Genomic DNA, 22,795 nt, shown 5'->3' with positions numbered 1-22,795 from the left:
TCAGCGCACCGCTTGACCCCATCTTCTACCCAAGAGGGCGAGGTCAGCCAGACGTATTAGATGTCGTCCTCACTAAACGAGTCGGCTACATCACCACGCCCTACGTGGAATCAGATCTCCTTTCGGACCATCTGCCAGTCTTTGCTTCCATCGCACAGGGAGTCTATTGCCAGCGATTCTGTCCCCTACAGGAACATATCACCGACTGGAACAACTTCCGTCGTGAAACACATCACCAACTCGATCTCAGTACTCCACTGCGATCCCCTCGGCAGATCGACATGGCTATCTTACACTTTTCCAACGTACTGGTAGACGCCTGGAAGAGAAACACCCGCACGAAGCCTGGCCCTGTGGCTACGACAGCTTCCCCGGTGCTCTTCATCCTGTTGAAATTAACACGATTGGCGCTCCGAAGATGGCAGAGAACTCAATATTTGCCACACTATGCGGAATGGAGTCTCATAGGAAGGCATCTTCACCAATTCCTTCTTCGGGATGGTGTTGCAAGATGGGACAACAAACTTCGAAACCTTTCATCAATGGATCCTTCCTTTTGGAAGCTGACGCGATCGCTGATCAACAAGGATAAAGGGCCTCTTTCCGCAATAACCACACAACATGGTCCCGTCCTTGATCCTCAGGAACAGGCCGAATTGATGGCTGACCACTTCGCCCAGAGTTTTACCCTCAACAGTGACTTGCGGGATGACTCAACAACACGTTTGGTAATTGAGGGACTACACTCCCTAAAACGCATGCCACTCGGTCTCGACGTGCCTCATGTCACCCCACGAGAAGCGTATGCAACGACTCGACTGCTGAAATCCCGCTCGGTCCCAGGCATTGATCGTGTTCCTGCAGAAGCGCTCAAACACCTGACAAGAAAAGGCTACGTGTTCTTAGCCAAACTTTTTACACACATGCTTCGCCTTGGTTACTTCCCACGAGACTGGAAACTAGCAAAGGTAATTGCTATCCCTAAACCGGGGGAAAACCAGCAAGAACTCAACAACTATAGACCAATCAGCCTCCTGACCCATGTAGGGAAGACGTTCGAACGAGTACTTCGAACCAGACTGGCACACTTTTGTGACCTTTATCACTTGATACCTGACCACCAACTAGGCTTCTGGTTACATCACGGTACAACGGAACAACTGTTACGTGTGGTAGATACAGTGGCGGTGAAACTCGACCGCAGACAGAAAGTATTAGGACTCTTCATGGTCGTGCAAAAGGCCTTTGACAGTGTGTGGCTCCACGGACTTTTGTACAAACTCCACCGAATGCATATTCGACCACATATTGTCAGATCTTGTCCAGTTTCCTCTTCGGGAGAAGTTTTGTAACCACTATTAACGGCCACCAGTCGTCTTCACTCCCCATCTTGGCCGGCGTCCCGCAAGGTGCAGTGCTTTCTCCTCTTCTGTTTGCACTCTATGTAGCTGACATTCCAACACCTGAAACAGGCATGCTGGCCACGTATGCCGATGATACGGCAGTATTTGTCTGGGACAAACGTCTCGAAAACTGCGAAGAGAAACTGAAGAAGTATACCACCCGTTTTGAGAAATGGGCCACAAAACGGAAGTTCAGGATAAACCCGGAGAAAAGTTTTGTTACGGTCTTCGGCTTGGGCCCCGTACCAGAACGAGCTCGAGTCACCCTCTTCAGACGCCGAGTGCCTTATCGCGACCAAGTGAAATATCTGGATGTCCTCCTGGACCGACGACTGAAATTTTGACCTCACACAGATGCGGCCTGCAAGCGCGCACACATGCGTCTTGGCTACCTATCTCCATTGCTAAGTGCGCACACCCTTCCTTTTCCCACACGCATACATGTGTTCACTTCGATGGTTCGCCCTATTCTACTCTATGCCAGTCCTGTATGGACCCAGATGGCACAGAGCCATCACAAAAAGATCCACATTGTGCAGAACAGAGCGCTACGCATGATTTTGTCCTACCCCATGGACACCCATATCCAACAAATGCTGTTGCTATTGTTGTTAATATAATAATAACTCCAATAGATCATGTGTGAAGATACAAATAGGATCCATAATATATTCCTCGTCCAACATGTATATATATACAAATAAAGAATATGGAGGCCCCATTGGCATGAATAGTTCGTAGTATTCATCCATAGTTTACATGGTTATTCATGTTATAGATGTTCAGGATATTCGTTGTATGGGGGCTTAATTAATAAAATGCCAATAACTATTTCTTGTATAATAATTTCTAGTCTTGCCCTATGTGGGATACCATTTTTGGCTGGATTTTACTCTAAAGATTTAATTTTGGAAATATTAAGTATATCTTCTTTTAATTCATGATGATATGCAATATCCAATGATAGAGGAGACGCTCCAAATCGCCAAACAAGGCATATGGACCAAGGTTCGAGCCCACACCAATCCACTGATAAACTCCATCGGGAAACTCCGTCCCCGACGGCGTAAGGTACCTCTACCACAACCATGACAAAGTGAATCACTCTCAGATTCTAGGGAACGTAAGTAATCTCTTCATACGGTTTTTAACAAATGTATAATATGTGCACCTGTGCTTGTATTCAAATTTCATTTAAATTAACATGACAATCCTTGTATATCTTGTATGTATTGTTTGTAGTTAGTTGTATATGTTGGGCACATATCCACGACCTGTCTCCTGCGACAGTAGCAGGAAACGTTAATGTAATTGTAATTACCAATGTTCCTGTACACATCTACTATGTAAACAACCCACATCCCAGTTCAATAAATAATATGCTGGACCCCCATCTCGAGTCTTCACTGAATCTCTAACCTTGCTTTGCCGATTCGACCTGCAACGCGACGAACTGTGTAGCATACGCACAGGGAGCACAGCACGTTCATAGGCATTCAGGGGCGGACAGTTGTTATCACGGCACTGGAGGAGATTCAGCTCTTTCTCATTTTTGCTGATGCTGTTAATAGCAGTTAATCCTTTTTTTGTTGGCTCTGGTTTCTGTTCTCTTTTCTCACAGGCTGTTTGGTTCCAAAATTTTTGTTTGGTAAGTGTCTGTTCCGAGACTTTGACTCTGACTCTCCTTCACGTGAAAAGTGCAGCTTCCACACTCGCCGATTGCAAAGTAGTGTAAGCGAAGCGATGCATAAAGAGCTCCCCCAACAGTTACAGATTTACCCTGTATATAATTTTACAAACTCGAAACATTTTCAAAAGGAATGTACTAGATGGATATATTCACATTCTAATGTTTGAGTGTATGCATACATGAGGTCCATAGCCCAGATTTCACAATGGAGTTATCCGCAATTCAAAATAAAATAAACTAAATCCGAAAATGAGGAAAGAAAGTTAATTAACTTTTAGCGTATTCACACATGGTGGAAGTTTGACTCCTGCAGGACCATTTGATATGTGTCGATCCTACACAAAGACATTGAGGAAGTTAGTTATCAAGCTTTAGTTTTATTTCTCTGTGTTTAAATCATAATTAATACAAGTACTTTAGAACTGGTTAGACTTTAAAAAAAGTTACACGAAATAATAGATGGTGTATATAGAACAATTTGTTTCATACTTCTTTTTCTTGATGTTTAAAAATGGGTTTGGTGGGGAGGAGGCTGCCATATGAATACAGGATATTCTGTGTACGTCCCAGTAAAAAAAATCTGGATCCTCATATGCACGTAGATATATATGTAAAAGACTTGATATACTACTTAGGTATGTATGTGTGTAGGGTTAGACTATGTGTGCGTGAACGAGAATGCTGATTTTATCAAATGTTATCCAGGTTTCCGCTTCAGAGAAAGTGGTCATTTTTTTGTTGGCTTCGTTTATTGGTATTACACAGGCTTCAGTAGAATAATAAATGCTCGCGCGGTGCTCTATTTACGAAGCCATACATAACACTGAATTGTCCTTTCTCAGGCTAAGGAATAGTTTATGTAGTTCATATCTCCTGTAGAAATTTCTGCTTACCTTGAACCTGACTTTCTTGAAGCACGGGATTGGAAATGCGATTAAGAATGGCTTGTACGTACGTACCATTTGGAATTTCCTAATTGCAATGTTTGCTAAAGATGCATCAACAAAATCTACAACAGCGAAGCAAATATCAAACGTGCAGGAGAAAAAATTATGTAGCATTAAGTATGTTTTTCCATGGAGTGGCAAACAAAACTTGTTTTTCGTTACTTTTTTCCAAAACACAGGAATTAAAAATGGGAACACCTAGATTCTGAAATACTCGCTTACCTGCAAGGCGTTATGTGTGTTGCCTAACTCTACGGCAATGAAAAGATTATAATAGCAAATATGGCCCACTCTTGCCCCCTCCTTCTGGAAGTCCATGTCAATAGAAATCGTGTATACTATGTCCCATCTATCACTGGAGCAAGGCCGCGCATATCGGCAGAGAATGGTGGGGAATCGAGTGGGCAGAGCGAAGCAGTACACGTTGCTGTGTTCATTTATGGGGCCGTCTCGCGTCACTTCTTGCGCAGAGACTTAGCCTTGCGGGCTAAGGCGTCATGCTTTGGACTCCGGCTATGGGATGCGTGCAGGTTCATGTCTCCTAGAGGAAGCATAACAACTTTTCTCTTGAGATTTTGGTCTCTGTATGGGACCAGTGGCCACTCAACATCGTGAGAAAATTGGGGAGCTACGAATGAGTAGCGTAACCTGGTCATGAAAACCTACAACCAATACTGTGGATTCGTCGTGCTGACCACACATCACCCCATAACTGGTTGGATGATCTCCCACCTTTGGTGTGTGAGTGAGTAGAATCAGGTGTGAGTAAGGCTGGCAGTCAGTATGTAGACCCGGCCCCTCAATGGGCTGTTGAGCCAAGCATTACCTATATATTATCCTTGGCTGCGCCACGTGTTATTATTGTTTCTTCTTACTATAATTTTAAAATTAACTGAAGCTGTTTTCGACTAACGGTAACTACAATTGCGTTATTATTCATAATGACCAATTTTAAATCAAACTGAGTTACTTTTTGAGTAAGTATCTGAAACTGAAATTTATATCACTGGAAAAAAATATGTGCATCAAAGTGAAGAAATGGAAAAATTGGCAAAGAATAATGTAGAACTTGTTCACCAGTAGATACATAACTATTTCAAATCTCCTTTGTTTCATTAGGTTATAAAACAACAAAATATGCAGTTCTCATTTTTGACTGAATTTGGGCAATGGCACAACACCATGGAAGTTAATTTTTATATTTACAATACAAATCTTCAGTTATTCATTACATTTTGTTCATTTTTGTAAATATAAAATGAGGCCTTCCTGACAGCATGGTAGTGCAGCCAATTGTAATCCTCGAGTCCTAAGTTGAATCCCTGGTGGAGGAACATTGCATTGTGGTTCAGATCCCACTTTCAATTGTAGGTCCAGTGTCGATTAACCTAGTGGACTTAATTTTGGCAAACATTAAATATAGTACAGTGGTTGAGAGAGAACATATACATGATACAATTGTTGTATTGAATCTGTATGCTGTTCTTTTCAGTTTATTTACTGTTGTTAAACTATACAGTATGTGAAAACAGTGCATCTCTAAGTTATGGACATACTTTGTTGCAGTATTTGTGCAAACTGATAAAGCACAACACTAATAGTTCTGTCCTTACTGCATGAGCAGTAACATTGTTTTCACAAATATGAAATAAATAAGTTCCACCACACTCATTAAACTGGCTCCAAGGAACAGACTAAAGACACCACCAATAGACACTGCAAAGTAAAAGAAATAGTAACAATTAAAATTATCCTTTCTTTGAATACGAAATTGTGAACTTACAGCTGCATGATATACATATGGAAAGTGAAAAAAATATGAGTTAAGTTTTACTGAAATGAAGTTGAAACTTAAAGCCATCTGACTCAATGTTAGTACAGATTACCATATTTGCGGATGTACAGTAGAATCCATAAGTAGTACCGTCCAAATTGTCATGTACGTGCACTTTATTTGAACCAATAATAGAGCTTCAAGAATTAAAAGAAGACTCAAAGAAAAATTTGACAATTTCTGCACCATCATACATAAAAATCCATCGCTTAAAAATACATAGGAGGTCCTGTAAATGTATTCATTTCAGAGTAAGAACAATAATTGTTATCGCAAACTAAAGATAGTTGTCTCCTGATCAGTTGCAAGTAAATTTTTGCGTTTGTATGTAGTACAACATTTAATTATATGTTTGTAAAAAAAAGTATGTGTTCAATCAGTGCAAAGTATACGACATTTAAGAATTTGTGAACAGAGCTGAATGCTAATATTAATTACATGGATGCCGACCTTGTAACTACATATAATATTCCTTTATTTAACATGAAAAAATGTTGATTGTTATTTATATGTCCGTATTATTGCTCATGCATCGTCTCAAATTGTGCAGTTCAAAGTGCAAGAGTTACGTCTTTAACACATTTACTTTCTAGTCACAGTGGAGGATATTCACTTACTTCTTCATGCTATGTTACAATTTACAAGAATGATGTGCTTCATGATACAGCTACAATGAGGTGAAGGAAATATAATATACATCAATAGAATTTTACGACTTTGTTCATTTTTATTAGCCTACGTATTTCACAAATACAACGTGGATAATTTTGTATCTTTTTACTCAGTAATCGATGTTTTATTTTCCCTTTGTCGATTTTTTCTGTCAAAAACGAGAAGATGGTTTTGATTGTTGCGATCTAGTTAGCGAACTATATAAAAACGTGCCCTTGTGTCACCAACATTTAAGGCTTTTGGAAATATAGACAAGTTGTAGATAAGTTGCTAAAGTGAAAATTTACTGTCCTAAAGAATAACGATTAGTACATTTGCATAGTCAGTCATTGTGATTTCATGTAACACATTTGCTTTATTTAAATTTATGCTATGTTGAAAAGTAGGAGAGTGAGATATTATTTCAAAATGTTCTAAATATCACAAGTACAATGGGAAAATATAATTATCAACTTACATGTCAGCGAATATTGCATGTCACGATTTCAGTACATGTTCAGGTACAGTTAGAAGTAAATTGTCGTTGTTAGGGATGAATGAAACACACGCTGATATATAGCATGTAACATTCTTATTCGTACACACGGATTTTCAAAGAAAATGCTTTAATATCTGAAAGGAAGTACACTCTTTTGAAATTGTTTCTTCACAATTCAATAACTAATATAATTAGCAACATAAAATCTTACCCAAATTCTGTATAACCAATGACAATAATAAATTAAATGAAACTGAAAGAGAAACATGCAATTTTTTGTACAACGTTTCTATTCGTACACTTAATAATATAAAAGAAAAGAGTATATTCTGAGCAAATTGACTGACAGTTCTAATACTTTGATGCGTATCATTTGGCTTTAATTACTGCTTGACACCTGTTCTTAATAGAATTACCCATTTTACGACATGTTTCAGAGCTTATTTTATTCCATTCGAATTGAACAACTGTTTTCAACTCTTGTTTGGACTTGACGCCTACTTTATGGACTCGCCTCTTCAAAATTGCCCATAAATGCTCAATGGGATTTAAGTCTGGACTTTGAGCTGGTGTTTGTAGTAGTTTTGGCACATTCGATATTAGCCAATTCATGTTAATTCGCGCCTTATGCTTACTGTCATTGTCTTGTTGGAATCTGTAGATAGGCGGCATGTCCATTTTTTGGGCACTCTGCTTTACATTGTTCTTCAATATGTCCAAATAGACATATGCATCCACCATGATACCATCAATAAACTGGATGGTACCATCACCTTTGGACGACGTACAGCTCTAAATCATTAATGACCCACCACCGTGTTTAACTATTGGAACTGTGTTAATGTGATCATTGTCTTTAGTTTATTTTCTCGAGACCCTATTTATCCCATCTGACCCATATATATTAATCTTGGACTCGTCTGACCATATGACATTATCCCAAAATTCCTGGTCCTTGTGGATGTGCTCTCTCGCGAATGAAAGTCTATTCCTGCGATTCATCTTAATTACATACGACCTCTTTCGTGGCATTCTGCCATGATATCCATGCTTCCACAAGGCACGTCGGACAGTTTGATCGGACATCATCTTGTCAGCAAAATTTTCTACTAACGGTCGTAACTGAGGAACACTTAGTCGGTGGTTTTCTCGCACTTTTTTTAAAAATAAAGCGTTCATCACATTTCTTCAACTGTCTCTCTTTTGGTTTTCTCACCACATTCTATGTTGGACCTTCCTCTTTAAATTTGTTTACTATGTATTGAACCGTGGAGTGTGATTTATTGACTGTGTGTCCAATTTTTCTTAACGAATAACCTCTAAGGGCCAAATTTATAAAACATCCTTCAGACCGGAACTAAGTTCCTTCACTTTTCCCATTTCGAACACGCTGATAGATAGACGATAGGCCTACAACAATACCTACGCTAGCATTCCGCTTGACGGGGAGCGCGCCTGTATGTTCAAACTTGTTACAAAGTTGCAAACTGCACGAAATCGCCCGAATAGCGGTAGTGCTGCATGCGAGGAAGATTGAAACTCTTGCCTGTACGAATAACAATGTTTCATGAAACAGCGTGTTTTTCTATTTTCACACAAATTATGTGCTCTGTTTATGCACTTTGAACATTCATTGTTATTGACATTTGTTGGTGAAACCTAAATTAACATAAATTTCCAGGTACATATGAAAATGATTATATTTACTAGTAGATATGACATTTTTCGTCGGAAATTCTATGTGTACGAATAACAATGTTCCATGCTGTATATTAAAACGTACGGGTCAATCCATATGAAATCATACCAGCTGGTTGCTTGACCATTTTTAAAAAAGTTTATTTTTTGAGTGGTGTGAGCCTCATATATTGACAGTTCAGAACCACTCTTATTTTATTTTTACTATCACCGATTTGAAGATGGCGGGCATTTTTTTATCATGGCGCGCGTCATTTTCTCCATTCGTAAGCATCAGCGGCAACTTTTTTTTTCTCAGCTCTGGTAAGTCCTACGACAATGAGACAAAATCTGTGATGTTAAGCACATTATAGGCTACAATTATATTTCTGTGTAATTTTCAAAATATTATTCCTTCATAATAAATTTTAAGGTTAAAATTGTGTATTTTAATCGCTCAAAATGACATTTTCGGACATTTTTTGGGGGGGAAGGCAGTTGTTTGATACTTGGATTTTTTTGTGCAAGTACCTGTGTACCAATAGAGTATGTCAAAATTATTTAAAGCTTGAGACTTTAATATTTATTTTTCTACAGGGTCATAAACATGTACTTTTTGTTAAAAAAATCCAAGTTCAGGGTTAAATATCTCTGGTGGGCAGTTGTTTAAAAATCTGAAATTTGTACACAATACAGTACTTCAGGATAAGTAACTTCAGTAAAAATTTTGAGTTTGAGATTTAATTGGTTTAGGAGATACAAAACTTGTGAAAAATTCAACATTTTGCATTAAATATCGCATGCCTAATTTCATTTCTTATTAACATTTTGTGTTGAAATCCTGCAAACTGTAATTTGGAATGTCAATGAACAACATTACAATCCTGAAATGGGTCTGCAATAAAGTATATATACGAGGGCGTGCTGAAAAGTAACGCTTCCTATGTTTTTATTTTCTTTGTTACCTTGTAAACGCATTTTGGATTTTGAGCAACCATACATTGCACTTATAAGACTTTCCAGCTTCTCCATTGCAGGTTTCAAACTTCTATCGCCAGGGGGTGCTGAACTATTGCGAGGAAAATGGCAGCATGTAACCATGCAATGTTGGTGAAGCGCCTGAAGTAGCGTGCAGTGATCGAGTTTCTAAACGCAGAAAATGTGCTACAAATTGACATTCATCTGAGACTGAGGGAATATTATGGGGATGAATGTGTTAGACATCAGTACTGCGCGATCTTGAGTTTATCATGCTCTTAAAGAAAACCTCAGCTGAACACGAATCCGATGACCTCCATCAGTTCTAGTTCCTGGCCTTTCACTCCATTCTCTCACATAGCTGAGATTTTTTCAGCTGTGGGTTTTCTTTAAGATCATGATAAACTCAAGATCGCGCAGTACTGATGTCTAACACATTCATCCCCATAATATTCCCTCAGTCTCAGATGAATGTCAATTTGTAGCACATTTTCTGCGTTTAGAAACTCGATCACTGCACGCTACTTCAGGCGCTTCACCAACATTGCATGGTTACATGCTGCCATTTTCCTCGCAATAGTTCAGCACCCCCTGGCGATAGAAGTTTGAAACCTGCAATGGAGAAGCTGGAAAGTCTTATAAGTGCAATGTATGGTTGCTCAAAATCCAAAATGCGTTTACAAGGTAACAAAGAAAATAAAAACATAGGAAGCGTTACTTTTCAGCACGCCCTCGTATATATACTTTATTGCAGAGCCATTTCAGGATTGTAATGTTGTTCATTGACATTCCAAATTACAGTTTGCAGGATTTCAACACAAAATGTTAATAAGAAATGAAATTAGGCATGCCATATTTAATGCAAAATGTTGAATTTTTCACGAGTTTTGTATCTCCTAAACCAATTAAATCTCAAACTCAAAATTTTTACTGAAGTTACTTATCCTGAAGTACTGTATTGTGTACAAATTTCAGATTTTTAAACAACTGCCCACCAGAGATATTTAACCCTGAACTTGGATTTTTTTAACAAAAAGTACATGTTTATGACCCTGTAGAAAAATAAATATTAAAGTCTCAAGCTTTAAATAATTTTGACATACTCTATTGGTACACAGGTACTTGCACAAAAAAATCCAAGTATCAAACAAACTGCCTTCCCCCCCCAAAAAAAGTCCGAAAATGTCATTTTGAGCGATTAAAATGCACAATTTTAACCTTAAAATTTATTATGAAGGAATAATATTTTGAAAATTACACAGAAATATAATTGTAGCCTATAATGTGCTTAACATCACAGATTTTGTCTCATTGTCGTAGGACTTACCAGAGCTGAGAAAAAAAAAGTTGCCGCTGATGCTTACGAATGGAGAAAATGACGCGCGCCATGATAAAAAAATGCCCGCCATCTTCAAATCGGTGATAGTAAAAATAAAATAAGAGTGGTTCTGAACTGTCAATATATGAGGCTCACACCACTCAAAAAATAAACTTTTTTAAAAATGGTCAAGCAACCAGCTGGTATGATTTCATATGGATTGACCCGTACGCCTTATCCTGAATAATAACTTGTCCCTTGGGTTTTACCATGATCTAAATATTTACCGAGAGGGATATAATTATAAGGATTTTAGAATACGATATTCTTTTAACAATAATATCCTGATACAGCATGAGGTTTATTGTGTCCCGTTGCTTCTTGCTTTGCACTTCTTAATTAAAGTAATTTGTTTGCAAAGTGGAAATAATATTCTCAACGAGTTTCATTTTCCGTGTGATCGCAAATCCCTTTTCATAGGTTTGAATTACTGTTAGGTCATTTAAGATTTGTGTTCTTAGCCTCTAGGTACTGCGAATAGGTTAGGCTAGTACGTTTGTTGCATTAGTATTTGTACACTTTCTCTCTTTGCTTGCATGTAAGATTTTGATGCGAACAATGATTTAAAAAAATGTAACTTACAACCAAACAACGGGAACTTGTGCATCCAAAGATTTACCAGATTTATAGAAAATTAAACATTTATCAAATTAGACACGGGAATTGAGTTTCGAAAGTTGGAAAGCTCATTTAATACAAAATTCTTATCTTACAAGCTCTTTCCTCAACCATCTGTAGGTAAACTTTTACAACATTATCTTGAATACATAACTTTGACACTACATTCTCATTCCACAGCAATTTAATAGCAATTATATACTAACGACGATAATTCTTTACGAACTTACAGTAAGTTCCAAATGTAGGATGAAATTTTATCTATATCGCCTTTTTTCCATTATTAATTTGAAGAATAAAAATACTTTATGCAGAACGGTAAAGAATGGATTTTACTTTTATCAATATTATTTACGTATTTTCCAATGTCATTTAACATCTGCAACGTTCTCCAGGTGAGAGCAACGTTCTGAACGAATAAGAGAGGACTATTCACTCAGAAAACTAAATATTATACTCTTACAATGCACTTTGTTAAATGTTGTAAATGGACCATACTTGACTAATCCTGTGATGTCACGGAAGCTGGTGTGAGGTCCGTACAAAGATATATGTTTTTTAATATATACGATGTAAACAACTCAATGGTGACTGTAACAAAACAGATATGTGAATGCAAAGAGAGTAAAATTGTGCAGCGAAAAAACGGGTTACTGCTCTGGCATCAGTGACCTTGCTGTGGCGTGAACTATGCAAGGTGGGTTATCATTCCTGCAGGTGATTTCATCCTGTAACCACATAGCGGAAAATTGTACTTTCAAGGTATGTAGTAATCTTTGGTAGGATTTCTTGCGATCAGATTTAATTGTATTTATAATAATTTTACAATGTTAGGTTCGATGCTGATAGTAATTTTGCGATTTCACCAGGTTAGGAGCGTTAGGTTTGGTGTCGTTAGCATTTACACCTTCCTCCCTTTTTTGAGTGTGCATGAAACCTGTTTTTACGGATACGAAAGTACTCCGAGATTTTTCTTACGCGAGCCACATTTCGGAACAAAATATCTCAGTTGTTTGTGTTTTACACACTTAGAAAATCTATCAATTTATTAAATAATAAAAAAAATAGCCGTAATGTTCGAGCAGGACACATTTGGAGCTTTGTTGGCACGTTCAAGGCATTTGTGCCTCCTGGAAAATGCAGTCATTTTATTTTATATTGTTAAGAAATTTACGTATTGTTGGTTTTAGTCGAAAACATTGAATCTTATATTTCCATTCACAGGACAGTAGTAAAGAGCACAACCTTTCAAGAAGAACATTTACCTGGAGATTTCCTGAATAAGTGATTTTTCAAATTGTTGAAGCTGAATTGAAATAGGTCGTTTATATTTGACGCTTCTAGTAGACATTCAAATTTATGTGCACTCATAAATTGCTCATATCGCTGTTTTCCTTCCCTTTTTTACATCCTATGAGCTAATTGTACAGGCTTTGTACTTCTCTACTGACATAGCTCAAAACGACGAATGAGAGTGTGTGGAATGGAGTTGAATTATATTTAGATAATCGTCGCGTGTCTTTCAACTTGTCTGTGCTGCTTTTTGCCAACATTTAAATACACTGCTAATTATGCAATACGAGAAGCAGTGGCGAAATCCCTACTCAGTTGATTAATGATTCTTTTTTTTCTTTTTTGCTTTTGAATGCAGATCATTTCTGTTGAGAGTCAAGTCCATCGATTGTGGCATCTTATCCATTTTGTTAAGGAGTCTTGTTTAAATGCTATTGTCATGTCAAAACCTTCCTTGAAGACAAGCCCGCAGCCAGAATTTTATTTCGGGGTGAGGGGGTTACTTGAAGAATAACTTTGATTGAAGTATGAATAATGCATTTTAGAACTCGATGGTCACAATGGGTGATACGGTAATTAGTTTTATTAGAGGAATAACTTCGATACATGAAACTGAGTGGGAGAATTTTTTAATTATGTGAATGGAAATTTTATGAATTTCTACATCTGAGCTTTAGTTTGGTTTATGTAGTTACCTGAGAAGGAAAAGGTTAGGTACGTGCGATTGTAGTTTTGGTTGATATTTTACACATTGTTCATTTGCATATTGTTATCAAGTATCATCACGGAATGATATACGTGTATATTGGGATAATACATCTGGGGAAAATTATTAGAATTTGTCTTTTGTTGAAACAATTTATGAATTTTTAAAAATGAAATGTCAACTTTCGTCATCATCTTTCATGGTCGAGTCTCTGTCTTGTAGCGTATACAATTTCAATTAGCATATTCAATATCTTGCGATTCCAAGTAGCATGACCAAAAAATCTGGATTATGGATATGTGGATATCAAATTTATTATTTGATTTGAAAACAATGGATAATCCAGATGTCGAGATGTTTCATGCATGTTCTGTACGTATCTAGTTATGCCAGATTCTCTAAATTAAAATATATAATCAATACTTTACCTATAATATCAATAATTCCTCGTACAACTGCCATCTGACGTCTTATTTTGGCAAGAGTAAAATATGCTTTAACCTTAGAGAAGCTTCCGATATCAGTAAAATTGTACCTGGACAAAGAAAGAACAAAATATGCGATACCATAATTTTATAACATTATAATGAGCTGAGCTGTAAAGTTATATTCACGTTTGGATGGGGGATAAAATTAAATACTATTTCCCTCTTTATTACGTACACACACGCGCACACTGTGAAATGGTTCCATTTCTCGATGTAATCTCCCTGATACATTGATGCACTTGTCAGTGATCCGTTAGTGCCTGAATATTATATATATATATATATATATATATATATATATATATAAAATAAAGTTGCTGACCAAGGCAATTTATTAAGATGTAAAAACACTTAACATGTTAAATGTTTTTACATCTTAATAAACTGCCTTGGTCAGAAACTTAGTGTTTTTTTTAAAATTTGGAAACACGGCTTAATTATATTGCAATATATGCCAGTTCGACGTAGCAAGGATCTGTTTATTTCAACAGCAATGAATATGTTAACCAACTGGTCCCTATAAAAATATTTTCAATAAATATTTAATTTTCACAAATCAAGAGAGCTATTCAACAAGCTGTCACTCGATTCCATTGTTTCTTCCGTAGCGGGAACAGTCGCTCACTCACCAGTCACGGTTTTGGAGCAACCACTCCCATTCAAGAACAGTTTCCTATTCCTGCCTATTTCCGTGGCAGGGTAGTTAGCACAGCGCACTGCAAGGCCAGGTGTCCCGGGTTTGAATACCGGCCTGGGAACATTGTTCTTTGTGAGTGCCCCTTCATCAATTTCATCATATCATTACTCATCCTCATCCTCGCGATTAGCTAAAAGTGCAGAAAAGCGACGCTAAATAACAACGAATACATTCTAATCATGATATAAATCGAATGCACAATGAAAACTGTTTTGGTGTACTTACGCTACAATTCTTATATGTTCTAAATTTTGCTGCGTACAACTTAGAGGACAGTCACAGGTTAACCCCTTGTCTTTGTTAATGATGGAGTTGACTGGTTCCAGGAGATCTGGAAGAGCAGGAAAAGGAATACAATTAGTTATTATCAGCGAACGGATTTATATGTACAGTCACCGGCAATAACAATGGAACACCTAGATCCTGAAATATTCGCTTGCCTGCAAGGCGTTATGTGTGTTGCTTAACTCTACGGCGATAAGTAGATTTCTTCAAATTTTCAATGGCAACTTCTACCACCACGGTAGAGTTAGCCAACACACATAATCCTTGAATTCAACCGAGTATTTTAGGATCTAGTTGTCCCATTGTTATTGCCGGAGACTGTACATACAATCTTCATATGATGCTAAAATCGATGTTATTTTGTATTATCTTGACTCCTAAAGGTTTTATGGTCTGGCTGCTTGTATGAAATGTAGCCCTCAGCATGGAGAAACATTTTATCCTTCAATGTAGCGACTGGAAATTATGGAGATTTGCTGTCGTGTTATTTTTATCGTTTGCTTTTACTGATTTTACCCAGCCTCGCACTCAAATCCAAGTTTCTTTCGAGTCCACTTTATGCACAGATAGGTTAATCGGGGCTGAGCCTACAGTTAAAAGTGAGATCCGAGCCACCATGTATTTCCATTGGATATCGAACCCGAACCTCTTGATTACAAGTCGGCAGCTTTACCACTACGCTATCGACGAGGCTGCACCCAAATCATTATTTTCTTTCTGTCCGGAATGGTATCAAATGCTGCACTGATAAAAATAGAACATTCATCGGTTGATTCCATTTTCCAAAGAAGCAATACAATGCATGTCTTATAGTATAAGACACCCAGAAAACTCCGAAAATAAAATGTAATTTAAACCCCAATCAACGTAGGAAATTTGGATATTTATGAACGAACATGTAAAGTTATATAAAAAAAATGTAAAGTTACTCGAATATCTTATGGCCCACATGAGAATTATGGTACCATAGTCTCCTGAATATTATTTAAAATGAGCGTGCGATAAGTATAATAGATATAAAAAACAGTTTTTGATTTCAATATTTGAACATATTGACACTTTTTTACCTTTATTGGCCTATCGCAGTGACAATTTAAACGATGAATTACATGAAAACAGGAGGCTCAAAAACGATAAAACGTCTAACGCTTACTCAAAACTTTTGACTTTGTAATTTGTGTTCCACAACAGAAGTTATAGTTTTGTAATTATTAAATGTGATACAATACAATTCTTAGGGTGTAAGGAGTGACCTTTTCTGAAGATTCCAAATTGTCAACCTTCCTCGCAGCCAGCATGATTCTCCGTGGGGCTCGAGTTGGTGCCGTCCCTATGTTTGTGATTGTACTTCATCCATCCCATGATACCCGGTGGAGGCACAAGTGGTTTGGATTCCACATTAAACTGTAGATCCAGTCCCGATTAGCCTTACTGTTCATAACGTGGACTTAAAGCAGCAACTCATCCATCTCATCATATCATCATTCATCCTCATCTTCGCTCGCGATTAACCAAAAGTGGAACAAAAGCGAATAGAAGTAAAATAAACTAAACGAAACAATACCATTCTTACACTGGAAACGGAAAGGAACAAAATTTCCACAGTCATTACCCACTCATAATTTTTGGGGTATATTACATTTCCTTATAACTTCTGCACCAAAACATGTGGAAAATATCAACTTTCTACATTGTCGTTAAATTTGCCTGCAATTCGGCGGCTTTACCCCACATTGAGTAGGACTATTACACGTTTTCTTTCCTAAATTTGCGTATCCATAAGTAATTTTAACATTGCACATCAAACAAGAAACTGATATAAATAGTTTTACCTGTATTATCTTCCAGGCAATTTTCACCTTCTTCACTACAGAGTACTTGATTTCCTGAAAAATAAAATTTGTTTGGAATAAATGAATGTTCATTTAGAGATAACTATGAGAATGTGTGTGGTATTCGTAATAGTACCAAAAATTCAGAAGCGGCTTCTTCTAAGGGGCACAGCCGCATGTGTCCTTTCAATTAAAGGACCTCGCTCACTGAGACGGGGGGAAACACGAAAAAATCCGGCACTTCTGTCGTCAGGTTCTATTGAAATCAAATGGTGTAACGCTTACTACAGGGGAACGTGCGGAAGTGAAGCACGGAATTTCCGGCTAAAAGTCTGCAGGTTATCTTGAGGATTATCGCCCACTGAGACGCGGGAAGCGAGACTTTTCCGTTCTGTTGCTGCGATTCCGGCGTCTCAGTGCACGTCCGATACGAAACAATTTAGAACCAACGCAACATTTTTTCTTTTCTAATTGAAAATAGGTTGCAAGCGAGGACATTTAGGGCACAAGACCTTTGAGCTCTAGTACTCTAGTGTTCTATTCTGAATAAGTACGCATTAACAAAGGGCGTTAAAGAGACAAAGACAGTGTTCCAAGGAGGTCCACACAGAAAAATGGTTGTAAAGAACACCATTCCAACACCACTGAGAAACGTTCACCAAAAGATGGTGTGGACCTCCTAGAAGATGAGGAAAAGAAATATGCCGGGTATATATTGATCTTGTTGACATCTGAAACTTGTATTATTGTTTATAAACTGTGATTGTCACTGCATTCCCTCAGGACTGGAATTGTCGTGCATGCCTTGTAATAGGCCTAATGTTTATTTGTTCATCATGAGTAGATGAATGTATAGGAATTCCCGAGAAAACATTTTTGATAAGAGCAACCGCAAAATTATCTTCAACGGCTGAATCGCCTCCAGACAAGTAGCTTTCGAAATTTCCTCCTCTTTCGAAAAAGTCCTATGATGGAGGGAGGGGAGAGAGAGAGAAATAGGGAAGAGAGAGTGAGAGGGAGAGAGAGAAGTAAGAGAGACAAGACAGAGAGAGGGAGGGATGGAAATAAAGAAAAGATGGAGAGAAAGAAGAAAAGGAAATATTTCTCTGTCTCTCTCTTTCTTCCAAATTCTGAAAAAATACATCTGGTTAGAATTCTGTCTAGAACATTCACATGATTCTTCGTGTGGTTTGCTTACGCTGTTGTCTATCTAGATATTCGCAATAGTTTCGTGGCTATAATATCTAGACAACAGCAAAATCAAATCACGAGTAGATTCAAATGAATTATCTGGAAGGAATTCTAAGCCGATAAAATTTCCCAAAATTTGGAATATCATAGCGGTTTCTCGAAAGGAGAGGAAGTTTCGAAAGCTACTTCGTTGGCGTCGGTCAAAGCCTTAAAGTTTGTCGCGCAGTGAGAAGGAAAAAGTCCGGCAACAGAACCTCTGTTGTCTGCTTCTATTGAAATCAAGTGGTGTAACGACCAGTACAGGGGAACGAGCGGAACCGAAGCAGGGAATTTTCGGCTAGAAGTCTGCAGTTTATCTTGAGGGGTATGGTGCACTGAGTCGCCGGAAGCGAGAGTTTTCCGTTCTGTTTCGTTCTCAGTGCGCGAGGTTCTTAGAACTTCATATTGATGATGAAAGTGGAAAAGTTTTCCCCTCCCCCCTTACCTTGGCCGTCGCCTATCATTGCATCTGTGCAGTTGCAAACTTCCATTTTCCTCTGCACACGACACTGAGCCACGCAAGCGGTGTAGCTGTAGTATTTGTAAGCCCACATTCCTTCGTTTTCATCAGGAAATCTACAACGTCTGGAACTGACGGGAATACTGCGCACATTTTCCTCCGCGACTTCATTCACAACCAGGAAATCTGCTTCGAATGTTGCATATGGCTGCTCTTGCTTCAAGCTCTCCAAAACAGAGCCTGTACCCAAGGGAACATCATCTCCACCATGAGATATTAGCTGGAAGTAAAGTTCAGGGCCGTATTTATGGCAGTCTTATTAGAATGCGACATTTTAAAACATAAATATAACTGTACTAATTTACTCTAACTTGAATACGTGCCAGCTAGATATATTTTTTCTCTGTTGCGACTTACTGAAATTTAATCAGTGAATCAACTAATGATTTCTGGAACCCTCCGCAGAGAACTTTACGGGCCCCTCATTCTTAACCTTTAAACGGATCTGGGACATTTTGGTGTCTGGGCTTAGCATATTTAGTATTTAACTTATGTACTACAATAGTCTCTAAAGAAATCAAAGTTCAATGCAGCTAAATGGGCCAAGGTGTTTGGTGCTTGACAAAACTTCATCACTGTGTGGACTCGGACCCTGCACTGCTTCAGAGAGCACTGTCAAAAAAAAAAAAAGGTAAAGTGCTCCCCTGTACATAGCACTACGCCATGAAGGCGTATAGGGGGTGTGGGGGTAACGCCCCACACTTTCTTGATCCGGTCGTGCACTTTATCATTTTCTGGCCTTTTCAAAAATCCATCATGAATTAGTTTCTTCCTACCATGAGAGCTATTCACTAACAAAAAGCCAGTGCCTATGTGATGAGGTAGACATTCAGCATATAGAGTCATTGAAAGTATACCAGGAGTCAGAGATAAAAGGGTGTGCAATAGAGAAAAATGCTAGAAGAATGTCTAGAACCAAAATGCCCACGCATCGAAATTTCTGGCCCCAAGATGTCCGGCACCAAAATGTCCAACTTCCTCCAAGCTTGTATGCACAAAGATATGACCCAGGTTGGGCCAGTGGATCCATATTTCTTTTATATTATTTAAAACTCAAAATTTCTTTAATTGACGTAAATTAAATTTTATTAACAATAAAGGTAGAAAACTACTCACCATTAAAGGTAGACCAGTCCACATAAAAGAGTATGCAAGTGTTATATCATGACTTTCATTAATATGAAAAAGAGGCAAATGTGAAGATCTGAAAGAAAATTACAAAACTTGTCACAAACATATGTAATGGAATGTCGTCATAATATAACTTATATATGTAAGTCATTAAAACCAGATAAACATAGAGCCCTACATGAAGGATATGTGAGGAAATCTTACATTAGTTGTGTTTACTTGGGTTGAGTAATCGTTAGTAGACAGCTGACTTATCGAAGATTAATAGGGTTCAGGGTGCGAAATCTCCGCAGGTTGGTTGGGGGATAGGAGAAGACAGACAGACAGACAGACACACACACACCAATGTTTGTTACTGTCTGACCAAGAGTTTTCAAATGTGATTCTAGTCTTATATTACAGTGAAGCAAGACGACTATGGATTTGAAAAGTTATAATTCTTCTTCTTATATTTTATTCTTAGAAATTCAATTTTTAAGTTATGGAACAGTGTGAAGAAGTGTAAAACATCTAAATGTGTGTAATAATTCATTGTGTATTATTAAATTAAATTAATTGCCTCTCCGATGGTATAGTGGTAACGCCGTCGCCAGGAAAAAAATTTCACCCCTCCAACTTTCTACTCTGCCTCCCATACTTTCCACTTTCCTCCAGTATTATATATTTATAGTTTTAATGACGAAAAATTATAAGCTTATTTTGTGAATACTTTAAGTGTTTCTGCTAAATAACACGTTTATTGTAGGTATGTGCTTATTTAATACCTATACATACAATGACATCAAAATAACAGTAATCTCTTAGCTTAAATTGCTACATGATTGTGTAATATTCTTATTGCAGCAGTAACTTGAATTAATTATTGTCTATCCAACTCCTTTTATAACAAATAGCCACACTTATGTAATCAGAAATCAGGTTTTGGCGCTATTCAAGGGAGACTGTCCAGTTTGATGCCCCCGAGGGCGGCATGCAGGCAGTCGGCCGGAGCCGCCTGCAGACTTCGCTTTTTAATCAAGGGTTACTGGTTTCGATACCCAGTTGGTTCCGCTTTAAAAGTGTAGATCCAATGCCGCGGTAGCGAGAGACCCTGATTTGATCCCCCGCGGGGGAGAACCGGGATTTTTTCCACCTGTTCAATCGGCTCTGTCGCCCACCCAGCGTCGTATAAAATGGGTACCTGGAGTAAACTCTGGGGGTTTAAGGCGGCCACGTGCGTGGTGCTGATCACATCACCCCACCTTCGGCCGTGATCAAGAAAGTGTGGGACCCTGACCCACACCCCTTATACGCCTGCATGGCGTGATGCATAGCACAGGGGACCACTTTATTTTACTTTTTACTTTTAGATCCAGTCCCGATTAGCGCATAAAGTGGACTTAACAATTCATACATACATATTGAGGAGAGAATGACAAGGTGTAAGGCATTCTAAATAATACTTTTACAGGACTACCCAAACTAATTTATAATAAACCTATGTTTATTTTACTTGAGTACATCTTCATTTTGACCTGGCTCTTAACACTGATTTTCCAAAACAGCGGATTTGCACAAGTAGTCTGACTCAACGTGTGATCCGGTTGACTTAAGAAGTTGAATTGAGAGACAAAACGGTCGAAAATCCGAAAAAAGTGTATTCAATTTTGATTCGATGTGATCAAAGGCAGTATCTCATATGTACTGTACATACATTAATTTGAGCATTACAGACCGGAAATACATTGAGACTAATATGAATGACTGATACTGTACTTGCCTTGCTTGCCTGGAGTTGAAAGAGAAACAGTCTGGGATGTCAGATGGCAAAGGCTGGAATGCCTCGCAGCAATCCACAGGAACAGTATTAACTGAACAGTTTTCGAAAATAACATCACAGGATCTAGAAAATTACAATTCAAATTAATATGAACTAATTAAGCACTTTTGTGGACTTTTGAATAAAAGAAACTATGGTTTATGCACTGGTTTATAGGCAGAGGGTTTGGGAAACTCTGTGGTAAATATTCTTTGTAGCTATAATTCAGGTAATTTTTATCATTGTTGCTCTTATAGTATCGAAATAATTGAGTATCAACACATACGGTTAATTTATTCAGTGCAGCATATTAATGCTCCATAATCATGCGATTATAGAAGCTTGTGGGCGTGTGTGTGTGTATTTAATGTGAAATATTGATAATCACATTATTGAGTGCATGATATATTATACATATTTCTCTGATAATGAAGGAGGGGCTACGGTACCAATCTCATTCTGGTCATCTCTTGCCCATGATACAAAATAATTGAACAAAGTGAACTTTGTCTCAATATTATATCAACGTAATCTTAATTACCTGTTTCCCCGTTCTTTGAAACATACTGTCGTTGCTGGGAGAATTGTGGAATTCCAGGATACAAAATCTGTTTCAGTTTCGTAACCAACTGAACTATAGTAGTAAGTCTCCCAAAGAGTCATTGATGCAATGGTAGCATAAGCTAGTAGCGTCGTCCATACGAGCAGCCAAAATATCCTGCACAGGAAAATATGTTAGTTTTTGACGTTGGTGTAGCTACTAATGTTTTACTTACACATACCTAAACTAAATTAAAAGGTAAAAAAAGGTAAAGGTAAAGTGCTCCTCTGTGCATAGCACCACGCCATGAAGGCCTATAGGGGGTGTGGGGGTAACGCCCCACACTTTCTTGATCCGGTCGTGAGTGGGGGTGATGTGATCAGAATCACGCCCCTGACCGCCTTTACCCCCCAGGGTTTCCCCCAGGTACCCATGTTATTCGACGCTGGGTGGGCGCCGGGGCCGCTTCCATCGTTAGAAAAGTTCCCGGATTTGAACCTGCCGGTGATCGAACCCGGGACCTTTAGCATGGTAGTCAGACGCGTTAACGATAACAATTATCTAGAAACTGCAGTAGTGTAATTGATGATACTACTGGG

At 38.1% G+C, this 22,795-nt stretch overlaps 1 protein-coding gene and 1 long non-coding RNA gene across 2 annotated transcripts; both read right to left on the bottom strand.

Annotated features, from left to right (window-relative positions):
- Positions 1-5,122: 5,122 nt before the first annotated feature.
- On the bottom strand, positions 5,123-19,555 carry LOC145984917 (sodium channel protein Nach-like). Its single transcript, XM_083118311.1, has 6 exons — positions 19,523-19,555; positions 18,652-18,946; positions 16,977-17,030; positions 15,085-15,190; positions 14,103-14,209; positions 5,123-5,756 (listed from the first exon to the last, which is right to left on the bottom strand). The coding sequence occupies exons 1-6, from the start codon at positions 19,553-19,555 to the stop codon at positions 5,650-5,652; spliced, it is 702 nt and encodes a 233-aa protein (XP_082974437.1). The 3' UTR covers positions 5,123-5,649.
- A 287-nt stretch (positions 19,556-19,842) lies between these two features.
- On the bottom strand, positions 19,843-22,298 carry LOC145985880 (uncharacterized). Its single transcript, XR_014441462.1, has 3 exons — positions 22,197-22,298; positions 21,617-21,739; positions 19,843-19,930 (listed from the first exon to the last, which is right to left on the bottom strand). It is a non-coding gene; the product is annotated as an uncharacterized LOC145985880 (long non-coding RNA).
- Positions 22,299-22,795: the final 497 nt, after the last annotated feature.

This window comes from Lepisma saccharinum, chromosome 1 (genome assembly GCF_977018435.1).
Source record: "Lepisma saccharinum chromosome 1, izLepSacc3.1, whole genome shotgun sequence".
NCBI lineage: Eukaryota > Metazoa > Arthropoda > Insecta > Zygentoma > Lepismatidae > Lepisma > Lepisma saccharinum.
Note: the sequence above shows the minus strand (reverse complement) of the source record. Positions and strands in the feature narration are given on the sequence as shown.

What these genes read in the sequence shown, in the direction of transcription:
- LOC145984917 (XM_083118311.1), bottom strand. Translation starts at nt 19,555, where the DNA reads ATGTCTACCTCATCACATAGGCACTGGCTTTTT. An exon ending in CACATAGGCACTGGCTTTTT is followed by an intron (nt 18,947 to 19,522) that starts GTTAGTGAATAG and finishes CTTTACTTCCAG; the next exon opens with CTAATATCTCATGGTGGAGA. An exon ending in TTGCCTGGAAGATAATACAG is followed by an intron (nt 15,191 to 16,976) that starts GTAAAACTATTT and finishes CTGCTCTTCCAG; the next exon opens with ATCTCCTGGAACCAGTCAAC.